Below are 12931 nucleotides of genomic sequence, written 5' to 3'. Positions count from 1 at the left end.
TTCTTTTTTTACATTTTATATCAACTTGTTTTGTTTATATAAATATTTTTTATTTTATTCCATCTTTTATTGGGCCTTTCACGTCTTTAATTGATATAAATATCTGTATTTCTTCATTTTGTTTTTAATTCCTTTAACACCTTAGGTTTTTTCTACATTTTATTTAAACTTTTGTTTTGTCTAAATATTTATTCTTATGTTTGTATAAATATCAATATTGTATTTTGTCTTTCATTGAAAATTCTGATTTGAAAAAAAAAAGTTACACATCATCATCATCATCATCATCATCATCATCATCATCATCATCATCATCATCAAATGACCTTAAAGCCTCCCACCTGATGAAGCTCTTGAAAGCAGCTGACTGAGGGTTAATGCAGAGCGGCACCCGACTCCCCTTCTGCTGCTCCAGGATGAACTGATGGATGATCTCTGAGAGGACGAAACACCGACAGCATGTCTTACTCAATGTTATCCAAATGAAGTTATATATAGTCGTGTCATTCCTCGCAACACCAGTAAGTGAATAACAGCAGGTAGACGTACCTTTGACCTGCCTCACAGAGCTGAGATTCTTCTCAAAGTCATCGTCAAACTTGGGATTAGTGACGGGCTCAAAGTCGCTGGTGTACACGCGTCCGGTGGAGGTGGTGTAGCAGCATTTGCACATGCAGGTGTGGTAGCGCAGGCGACCCTCGTCCAGGTACGGGTGGGCCAGGGCGTCCTTCGCTGAGATCCTCTTTGACTGGAGACCAAACACACCAGTTACAGTTGAGTGAGTACTGGCTACATTTAACATCCCTCTTCAGAATATAGTTTCAGGTTCATTTATGTTTGGGCCCAGATATGGGTACTTTTGCTCTCGAGAGGCAACGTTCATAGGAACGACCAGGGTCTGACAATGTAACCAGTTCTCTTCATACATCCATGTTTAGTAGTCCCATTTAGCCACTTTAACTTGGGAACAATTTTTTACTGACGCATTATGTGTTAACCACAGATCTTAATTCAGGCAGTTTAATAAAAAACGACTCCCTCTGCATCGCACACTGCACGATCACGTTCAAAAAAACATTGACTTCAAAACGAGGGAACCTGTACGACGAAGCCAGTTCAACATACTCTGAATATCTCTGAGTTACCGGGCTTAAAGGTCCCATGTCATGCTTTTCCGGTTATTACCCGTCCCCTTGTGTGTTATGAAGGTTTTTATGTAAACGAATACATTTAAATAATACATTTCCATGACTTTTCCAGGTTTTCAATGACCGTAGGAACCCTGATCTATAATAACACTTCAAGGGGTTTGGTTCATTAACAAAACAAAATGCAAAACCATGTGCCTGTGTAACAGTGACTCACCGGATCAAACACCAGCATCCTGCAGAGGAGGTGCACGGCTTCATGGGTGGCTTGGCCTGATAGTGTGTACAGAACAGGAAGAGATGGCTGTGGACCAAAGAAACATCATTCAGCTTCTGCTCAACTTTAACAACATGTGCGTCAATGATAGCGTTCAATGTGCCAACAGGAAGTGGGGAGGAAAACTGCAAGCAATAGATGCATGGTTTCTGAATCAATATTCAAAAAGGTCGCATCAGGGCATGTGGGGAAATATTGGCGGCGAACTGCCAAGGTTAGACTTATTCATACTTATACACCACTGTATATATTAGGGCTGCACGATATTGTAAAAAAAACTGACATCGCGATTTCCCCCCCCCCCCCCCTGTGGTATATATTGCGGTTTTTTTAACCTGTTAAGCCCCAAAGTCCCGGCGGGTACTTTACTTTTTTTTTTCACGACACTGTGTCTCAGGGGATCTTAATATTTAAGAACCTATTAATGTGTTATACCAGATTAACGGAAATAATCTCAGCTAACTGACGATACAAACCATGTTTACCAAAACAAAACACAAGTCTCATAAGAAGCATCTAAGGGTGCGTTCACACCTGCCTTGTATAGTCCGGTTGAATCGAACCCTGGTGCGTTTAGCCGCTTGGTGCGGTTCATTTGGGTCGGTGTGAACGCAGTCCGAGACCTCTTAAGTGAACTAAACAACCGGACTCTGGTCCGCTAAAATAGGTGGTCTCGGAGCGCTTGCTTGCGAACTCTGGAGCGGTGCATTGCTGGTGTGAACGCAGTCCGCACCAAAACATAGGAAGCGCAGTATTTACGTGTCACAAGAACGCGGATCAAATCTTTAGCGAAAGAGTCTTTCAAGACATCCGCGGTTGTTTAGTTAAAGAGTGAAGCAGAATTAAGTGTTGAACAGTGTCGTGTAAAGTAAAAATTCTCCGTCAGCTACATAAAAGTAAGAACACCTGTCCTCGGTGAAACGCCCCTCCTCTGCAGAACGTCTCTCATGGATAATGTGCAGCAGCGCGGTCATTATGGGGAAAAGAACACCGACAGGCTGATCAGGAGCCCGACGCGAAGCCAAGTCGCTGCACATTATCCCGCTTATTACATGGCCACATTCTCCACAAAGTAACGACATGACTCCCAATATTAATTGAAATGCTTTTATGGATTTAGAAAATGATTGTATTGATTTAAAAAATAGTTGTATGTATTTAAATTGACATGCATCCGCTAAGAAAAATAGTCCGTTGTTACTGTTTGAACTAACGTAGCAACGGCAGGAACTGCTTCGATAGCGTTTTTGAGGAGCTTTTTGATTACAGAGTTGAAAACATCGTTGCTTGCTTTAAAAGTAGCACAATTCATTATGTCAAACCTTGGAAAGTATCTAGATATCCCTGCCCTAATGCCAAAGTAACTGCACACTGAATATGTGTCGCCGTCTGATGTCTATGTCTGGACCTCTGCGTAAAAAGGAGGGTTTCTGCCCGTTACTTCTCCGCTGTTTTCTTGTCGCTCTTGTCTTGTCACTTTCAGCCAAACTGTAGACAGTTAAATCGAACGGACTTCGTTGTACAGATGTGAGCGTCCTTAACAACGGTCAATACATCCTTGACAGCGGTCTGTCTATTCTGGATTAAAAACGTGTCACATGTTTTGAATTGACCAATCAGAATCGAGTATTCAACAATGCCATGTAATAATGTTTTTTAACGGACGTTGTCTGATTATATAATCATATGCGCAGGCCGCTAGTGTCTGTTGATCTCCAGACTAAAAGCAGCATGAGAATAACCTGCCGAAAGTGCCGATGCTCCATGGCGGAGGCTCCGCTAGAAATTGCCGGGATTTGCGTTTGTACCCCCTTAATGTCTGACCAATGGTTGAACAGCATTTCTGAGCACATGACTTGTGTTTAAAGTTTATAGTCCGTTTGAGTTTTGCCCGTGTGAACGCAAACCGAACCTTCTGCAAAATGAAACAATGTAACAAACTGTGGTTTGGTGCGCACCAGAGAGCGGACTATTAGGTGTGAACACACCCTAAATGACCCCTGAGCGAAAAATGCTAACGCACTTTGGCACAGAACTCAAGATAAAAGTACCCTTATTACTTATCGTAGCTGCACATACAAGATATCCGAATAAAGCTGAGACTCCACAGATTATGTAGGTATATAGTATCATCACTGAGTGATCCGGACTCGCGACAGGGGAAGCAAACACAGACATCACAACACGTACCTTTACGTAGCTTCTAGGGGAGATGTCTAACCGTAGCTGTCAATCTGATCAAAAGACGTGTTCAATGCAAAAAGTTAGCTGCTTCCGGTCTTGGCTATCCGGCAGTCTAATACACACATTACCAAATAAGGAGTGAGAGTGGCTGTAGCCAAAACCGGAAGCTGCATACACTCTGGTGGCTACCATTAGCAGCTAACTTTTGTGCTCCAATTCTTACATAAAAATGGAATTATGAATTATAAACAATTGCTTCAAAGCCACAGATACATTATTAACCTATGGATAAACCGATTCAGCCGCGTTTTTTCTCGTTTTAATGCCATTGAACACGTCTTTTGATCAGATTGACAGCTACGGTGAGACGATCTCCCGTAAAAGCTCCGTAAAAAAGGTACGTGTTGTGATGTCTGTGTTTGCTTCCCCTGTTGCGAGATCGGATCGCTTAGATACTATACTTAAATAATCTGTGGAGTCTCAGCTTTAATCGGATATATTGTATGTGCAGTTTCGATAAGTAATAAGGGTATCTTTATTTTGAATTCTGTGCTAAAGTGCATTAGCATTTTTTTTTTTTTAAATGAATAAAACCGCACGTCCCTGCGGTGTGAATACCGCGCATACGCATATCGAGTTTATCGCCATGACACGGTATATTGTTCAGCCCTAGTATATATTGTAAAACAGCTGTTATGTATTACAATGTGCACATTTTTACTTTAACTTGTTATGATTATAGATATTTCTATTTGATGTCCTCTTTATTGGATAATTTACTTCAGCTTTTAATGATTGTAAACATTTCTTTATTTTTGTATTGCACATTCTGACTTCTTGTGTTTGTAACCCACTGAAATACATGCGACCTGAGTCAGTTCAATGTCACTCTTTCATCCTGCAATAAGGAGCCGCTCCAACCGAGGGCAGTGCTGGGGCAGCAGAGGGGAAACGGTCTGCATTTTCAGGGTTCAGGTATTTTAAATTGAACAAGTGTTCCTTCATCTTGTATTCTCCTACTCTTCTTTGAAAAAAAGCTTACTGCTTGTTCATATAGTGTATCAAGTGAGTGTTACAAATGAATGTTACATGTTTATAGACTATTGTTTTTTTACTATACCTCTTACTGGACATTTAATTGACCTCCTATAGTTTTTTGTTTTTTTTACCGGCAGTGGCTCAGTCAGTAGGGGCTTGGACTGTGAGCCGTAGGGTTGCCGGTTCAAGTCCCAGAACCAACCTAAATGTGGAGTATGGACTGGTACTTGGAGAGGTCCCAGTTCACCTCCTGGGCCCTGCCGTGGTGTCCTTGAGCAAGGCACCGGACAACCCCCCACTGCTCCCCGGGCGCTTTACAATAGCTGCCCACTGCTCCTGTACAGGGCCGCCCCTGGCCAACTTGGGGCCCCAAGTGACAGGAGTGAAAAAAAATGTTTTGGAAACAAAGTAGGCTACTTTGCAAATATAATTCCTGTTTATTGTTATTATCAACACAGTTACTTTTTTATACAGTGAGGTAAATGGTCAATGTGCATGTATGTCGTTCAGTATGCGTTTACAGGTGAAGACATCTGCATTTCCTGCCAAATACTAGCCTCAAAAAGAATAAAATATAATTAATGCAAATAAACTACTTCTACTAATAATCATAATCAATTCAATAATATTTTATTATAATATAGTTGTAATATAGTCAAGACATCTAATGTCAAAGCATGCACATATAATAGTATTGTGATATCTGATCATAGTCCTCTGGTTTTAGAGCTCAGTTTCCCAAATCAAAACTCAGTTTATTCATGGCGGTTTAACGCTCTCTTGCTATCTGATGAGGGATTTGTTCAGTACATTTCGAAGCAGATTGATATTTTTCTCAAAACAAATATAACTACTGATGTTACTTATAGTACCATCTGGGAAAGTTTGAAGGCGTTCTTAAGGGGCCATATAATTTCTTACTGTTCGTTTACTAAAAAACAAAAACGTTTAATTGAATTAACTGATGCCATAATGAAATTAGATCATCAACACTCAGCCACTCCTTCTCCAGATCTTTACAAGCAAAGGCTTAATTTACAAACAGAATTTAATCTACTTTCAACTGAACAATCTGAAAAAATGCTGCTAAAGTCTAGACGATTATGGTATGAGCATGGGGAAAAAGCTTCCAAATTGTTAGCCCACCAGCTACGTAAATCGGAATCTACACATATAATCCCTGAAATCAAAACACAATTTGGACATATTACAAAAGAGCCAGAAAAGATAAATGAGAGTTTTCAATACTTCTATTCTAACCTTTATAAATCTGACTCGTTAAACAAACCTGAGTTATTGGACACATTTTTTGATAAATTGCCAGTTCCGACCATGGACTCTCATAGTAAAGGTAAACTACAAAATGAAATTACCCTGGAAGAAATTAAAATGGCCATCAAGTCAATGCAAAGTGGAAAATCTCCAGGCCCAGATGGGTTTTCCGTTGAATTTTTCAAAGCATTTAGTGAGGGCATATCCCCACTTCTACGAGAAATGTATATAGAATGCTTTAACTCAAAATGTCTCCCCCCTACACTTGAGCAAGCAACAATCTCACTTCTTTTGAAACCAAATAAAGACCCACTAGAATGTTCCTCCTACCGCCCAATATCGCTCTTAAATGTTGATTTTAAAATATTGTCAAAAACGCTTGCTCTCAGACTTGAACAGTATCTGCCCTCGATTATCTCTTCAGACCAAACAGGATTTGTGAAGGGTAGACAGGGCTTTTTCAATTTACGTAGGCTTTTTAATATTATGTATACCCCATCGTCCCCACTACCTGAGATAGCCTTATCGCTAGATGCTGAAAAAGCATTTGACCGGGTGGAATGGGATTACTTATATTACACCCTCGATACATTTGGACTGGGCCAGAATTTTATTTCATGGATAAAACTCCTATATAACTCACCCATGGCTCGGGTTAGGACAAATGCCACGCACTCCCAGTATTTCCCTCTCAATCGTGGGACCAGACAAGGATGCCCCTTATCTCCACTTCTATTCGCAATATGTATTGAACCATTAGCAATTAAACTACGAACTGACAACAGAGTTAAAGGAATCCAACGGGCAAGCAAGGAGCACAAAGTGTCATTATACGCCGATGATCTTTTACTCTACATTTATGACCCTATAAGCTCTCTTCCCCATGCACTTGCAATTTTTCAGGATTTTGGTAGTATCTCAGGTTATAAATTAAATGTAAACAAAAGTGAACTACTCGCCATAAACTCTAAAGCCAGAGGAATTTCATTTGAAACATTTCAATTTAAGGTAAAAACTGATTACATGACGTATCTGGGCATCAAGGTTACTAATCTGTATAGAAAGTTATTTGAGGAAAATTTCACCCCCCTTCTTGAACGTACTAAGAAAGATTTTCAGAGATGGGGCAATCTCCCATTATCGCTAATTGGACGCATTAATGTAGTAAAAATGAACACCCTACCTAAATTCTTATATCTGTTTCAATGTATACCAACTTTTATACCAAAAAAGTATTTTAATACTCTGGACAAATATATTTCTGCATTTATTTGGAATAATAAAACCCCTAGGATTCGTAAAGATTTCCTTCAGAGAACAAAACAATCAGGAGGGCTAGCCCTACCCAATTTCCAATTCTATTATTGGGCGGCGAATGTACGGAGTATGCTCTATTGGCTAAGTGCTCCTTCTACAGAGACACCAGCTTGGATTCTTATTGAATCGGCCTACTGCGGTAGAACTTCATTGCCGGCTTTGCTTGGATCAGCTCTTCCATTGGAATTGTATACCTACAAGAGTAATCCATTAGTATATAATTCTCTTAGAATCTGGGTACAGTGTAGGAAATGGTTTGGATTACATATGATGTCCATACGATCACCGATTTACTCCAACCATATGTTCCCACCCTCTGTGATGGATTCTGCTTTTAAGATCTGGAATAATGGGGGAATACGTAGTTTTGAAGATCTGTATATAAACAAGGTATTTGCTTCATTTAGTCAGTTGACAGAAACATTTTGTATTCCACCCGGCCATCTTTTCAGATATTTCCAAATTCGAAATTTCACACGTAGCAAATACCCGCAGTTTCCAAATAAACCAGCGGAGACAACCTTAGACAGAATTCTTGAAATAAATGTGCGGAATAGAGGAGTAATTAGGGTGTTGTATAATGTACTTTCCTCCCTGCATTCTCCCTCTCTTTCGACAATCAGATCTCAGTGGGAAGATGATCTAGCATTTGAAATAACAGATGATAATTGGCAGTCCATCCTTCAAAGAGTTCACTCTTCCTCAATTTGTGCCAGACATGGCCTTCTCCAATTCAAGGTATTACACCGCCTTCATTTATCAAAGGAAAAACTAGCAAAGATGTATCCAGGGGTGGATCCCTTATGCAACAGATGTAAGTCAGTAACAGGGTCCCTCATCCATACTTTCTGGACATGTTCAAATCTTCATAATTATTGGACATCTATATTTGATACGTTTTCTAAGATCTTTAAAGTAAAATATACCCCTTCTCCTCTTACTGCAATTTTTGGAGTCGTCCCGGACGACATTGTCCTTTCCAGACATTATTCAAACGCTGTTGCTTTTGCTTCCCTAATTGCGAGGCGACTTATACTTATGAGGTGGAAGCAGGAGGCGTCTCCCACTCATGTCCACTGGGTGACAGAGCTTATGATGTTTCTACACATGGAGAAAATAAAGTGTACTTTGGGTGGCTCCACTTGTAAATTCTACAGTATAGGACCTGGCAACCATTTTTAACTTATATGGAAAGTTTGAAACTGCCTACTCTTCCCCAACTGATTTATATTTATAAAAAAAACAAAAAAAAAACTGAATTAGAACACAGATTCTCTATAGTCAACCATGATTAACATGTATCTCGACCTTGTCATTTATTTTATTGTTATGTGTGCTGTCTGTACCATCTGTTTGTTTATTATTTCAAAAATATTTTTGTACAATTAATCTTGTCTTATTCTGTAGGGAGGGTTAACAAAAAAATGGACAACCTGCAATTTTTTGTCACTGAAACTGAAACTGTATGTGTTGTTTAAGAAAAAGGAAAATAAAGTTTAAAAAAATATATATATATAGTCAAGACAAAAGATGCTTATGACATGCTCAAAAACTGATATTTCTTAAAAATCTGTATTTAAATGTAGTTCCCTCTGTCAGCAATGCATCAACAACTACACACACATTTCTATCAGTGTTTCTCTGTGTTGTGGTTGACATGATGATGACTGCAGGAGTTAAGGGGAGAGGCTGAGCATCACCATGAAATGTGCAAATTGACATAAAAAAGAATAAAAGGGGAAAAATGCTCCATGTTTTTTAGGCTGTAAACTTGAACTGTTATGTAAGCCAACTAGACCGACAGTGTATCACTCCTCCTCCTGTACATTAGCAGATAAAAGGCATCACATACTTGAATGAATGGTAAATAAAGAATGCTGGAAATAACTGCATCTCCATTAGCCTGTATGCTCTGCAGAGACTGCCTTCTTCATGTTGTGAATTGCAGCTGATGTTTTAATATGGCAATTGGCAATTTGACTTATACAACATTCACAAGTTTTACATTTGACTCATACAATAACCCACCTTCGAGTGATGCTCTAGTTTCTTCATGTTTTAGTTTTTTTCCCTCTTGCTTGCTCCGGACTGAAACTGTCTTTTCACCGACATCTCTTCACCTGCACTAGTGGCCGTATCAAAGCCGTGATTGGTCAGATGTCGATTCATTGCAACGGTGTCGGGTTACAGACGTGCTCCCCTTGTCACCTCTCACCCCTAGTTTCCACTGGGTCCGTCTGCGCTGCGCCGCGTCACGGCTGCGCCGCGGTTTTGGTCCGACCTCCTCTAGCACCATAACCCACCGGACGCATCCCAGAAGCGTAGCGTCGTGCATGCAGGCTCACAGTTTTGTTATTGATTCGGGCATCCTGGACATTTGTACTTCTACAAGAAAGTAAGTACGCTACGTAGTTAAAGGTTTTATTTTTGTGTCTGTTTAAATTGTGTTTATTGTTGTTATAAATTTACTATTTTGTTGTGTTGTAGTCTACAGACACAGTTAATAATAATTGTAATAGTCCACTTCCATGATGAAAACCTCGTCGTCCATTGTGGGTATCATAGTGGAGGTGTTGTGATGAAGGAGGGGGGTCTGCTAAATTAGTAGGCCTATATGTGGGGGATGGGCCTGGCCCGGATGCTCACCTTTCCACTTCCTGCGAGGGGGAGCTGCCTGCCCGACCTTACGGCTGTGCCGCGGCAAAAATAGGATTCATCCTAATTTTAGAGAAGCGCTGCGCCGAGCCGCTTCTGGGACGCGTCTGAGCCGTAACGCGGCGCGCGTGGTGGAATAGCACCCATTGACTAGAGTGGCCGCGATCCTTACGACCGCTGCGGCGCAGGATCGCGGCCACTCTAGTCAATGGGTGCTATTCCACCACGCGCGCCGCGTTACGGCTCAGACGCGTTACGGCTCAGACGCGTTACGGCTCAGACGCGTCCCAGAAGCGTCTCGCCGCTGGGCTCCGCTAGAAATAGGATTGAAGTCTATTTTTCGACGCGACGCAGCCGTAAGGTCGGGCAGGCAGGAAGTAGAACGTTCAGAGCATATATAGCATATATATGCACACAAACAAATTTTGCAGACCCTATCCCTTCGTAGTCTTTCAAGGAACAGGAGAAATGCCAGCGTTCTCCTCCGGTTTACAGGCACTATAAATTATATATAGAATAATTATGATGATGAATGCATTTTTTTACCACTAAAATACAGCAACACATCTTTGATTCATGTTGTTTATAACTGGAATATTACAATTATTATTAACTTTGTCTGTACAAAGTCGCCTGCCCAAATCAACAAAAACTGCGAGCCGGCAGGCAAGACGCTCCGCTTCTGAAATGCGCCCGGTAGGATATGACGCCGGAGGAGGCCGGACCAAAACCGCGGCGCATCCGTAACGCACCGCAGATGGACCCGGTGGAATCTAGGGGTCACTCTCACTGGCGCGTGTCAGCGGGGGGTGCGCGGAGAACTGCGCACAGCAGCTGAGGCCCTCTGGGCAAGGCGGGGCCCCATGCAGCCTGCGTGATTGGCCTGTAGGGAGGGGCGGCCCTGCTCCTGTACTAGGATGGGTTAAAAGCAGCTCTGCATGTGTGACCATTAAAGAGGGTTTCATCCCTCCAATTCTATCTATCTATTCTATAGTTACATTTTATTTGTTTATCTTTTTATTTTACATTCTGACTTTTAATTTATGTAAATATGTTTGTTCTATTATCTTTTATTTGACATCTTCTGTTTATATTAGGGCTGTCAAACGATTACAATTTTTAATCAGATTAATCACAGCTTAAAAATGTATCATGATTAATCACCATTCGAACTATGTCTAAAATATGCCATTTATTTATGTATATTGTTGGGAATGGAAAGATAAATGAAAGAAGGCGGATATATCCATTTAACATACAGTATCTATGTTTATTATAACATTTTTCTGTGTGTCAAAATGAAAGACAACCCACACACCTATCAATCATCAAACCGTAGGGTCTTAATTCAATACGTGTTGATTTCTATCAACGGGGGAGTACTTCAGGAAAGTCGGGGGGGGGGCTGGGCTAGTGGAGTACTTCGTGACCACAGAGTAGGCTTGTTTGAGACAAGCAAGACCTGCGCAGTTGCGATCAACGTCTTGCTAGTGCGTTGCATGATGGTTAGTCATCTTGTCCGACTTGCTCTGGAGGCTCGCCCACATGAGACTTTGAAATCTCGCGGGACAAAGACGCCCGCAGCCTTGAGAGCGAGGCGAGTTGGCGCACTTGCTCTCCACGAGCTGCGGAAGCGAAATGCTTGATGGGAAACGGCTCGCTGGTATCTCGAGCTGAGCGCTCATTGGTGGGTTTTACCACGTGCTGCTGATGAAACTCTCCAATTGGCTGGCAAAAGTGTGTTGTTGTTTTGTGTCAGTTTTACGTCGCCACATCCATTCCCATTTTTCATCATTGTTCCACAATGTTTATCATCATGAAATTAATATCTATATATTTTATACTATACTGCTTACCGTTTTCATACTTTATATATCTTAGCATATTCATACACACTGTTCATACTGCTCACAGGCTGATATCTAGTGTATTCATACACACTGTTCATACTGCTCACAGGCTGATATCTAGTGTATTCATACACACTGTTCATACTGCTCACAGGCTGATATCTAGTGTATTCATACCCCTCACTGTTTATTCATCATTCAATTCATTCTATATTTTATTCTGTAGATTGTGTACATTACTTTTCACTTCACTGCTTGTTGCACCTGAGAAGCTAAACTGCATTTCGTTGTCTCAGTACCTGTAATCTGTGCAATAACAATAAAGTTGAATCTAATCTTGAGCAGGAACAAATGTATTTACTTAGTACATATCTGACATTAACGATTAAACACATGTGTGCATTCTTTATAAATGCAAACCGAGTCAAGCCGACTCCGGAGGTGGCGGTATGCACCTTAAAGTTGTTTGCAATCCGCCAAAAAACCGAGAGAAGAAGAAGCAGAATGCGAAGAAGAAGATGAAGAAGAAGAAGCCGACTCGGAGCTGTCCGACTTCAGGCGAGCTTTTTGACACCTCCCCCGGCTACTCTCGTCTACTTTCGAGGCGAGCCGCAATGTGTCTCAAACAAGCCTACTGTGAACGTTGTGATCAGCTGTTTTAGCGCAGTTCTCCAGTGAAGGGGGGAGTCTCCTCCGCAGCTGGTTGGCGTAGTTTTGGCACAGTTCCGTTGTACAGACTGACGTTAACAGCAGCCTGTCTGTGCACACGGAGACCGACTCTGTCGTCCGGTGATCTAACCGCCTTCTGGAAAAGCTTCACAAGTACGTCGGTACGCAAATGCGCTTTGTGACACAAGTGACGGTACGCATTTCAGATTACGCACATAACCTGCGTACCAGTTATGTGCACCCCTGTACTACAGAAAAAGTATTCTCCGTCAGGACTTCCTGCAACAACACCACACCGTTATCTTGATTCTGATTGGCCAGAAGACATTATCAAAGATGTTCTATTACTACGTGACAAAAGTTTTCAAAATCGTTTCTGGTCTTCGGTATTTCCGTATTTCCAGACAAGTGGCTACTGAAATCAATCTTACTAACTGCTGTCTGTGTATTTCTCGGCGCGAGTTGGCAGACTTTATTTTGCTTACTTTAACATCATTTTTCATGGTGGGGCTAAGCTATTT

General features: G+C 41.3%; 1 protein-coding gene across 1 annotated transcript in view; it reads right to left on the bottom strand.

The window, feature by feature from the left end:
- nlk2 (nemo-like kinase, type 2) overlaps positions 1-12931 on the bottom strand; it is a 31304-nt gene that overhangs the window by 6744 nt on the left and 11629 nt on the right. Inside the window, exons 8-10 of the mRNA XM_034096658.2 lie at positions 1366-1452; positions 550-748; positions 342-435 (exon numbers count right to left, since the gene is read on the bottom strand). Of these exons, the coding sequence (XP_033952549.1) occupies positions 342-435; positions 550-748; positions 1366-1452 (380 nt within the window). The remainder of the gene's footprint in view (positions 1-341; positions 436-549; positions 749-1365; positions 1453-12931) is intronic.

The sequence above is a fragment of the Pseudochaenichthys georgianus genome, chromosome 13, assembly GCF_902827115.2.
Source record: "Pseudochaenichthys georgianus chromosome 13, fPseGeo1.2, whole genome shotgun sequence".
NCBI lineage: Eukaryota > Metazoa > Chordata > Actinopteri > Perciformes > Channichthyidae > Pseudochaenichthys > Pseudochaenichthys georgianus.
The sequence above is the reverse complement of the archived record's forward strand: the minus strand, read 5'-3'. Positions and strand labels throughout refer to the sequence as shown.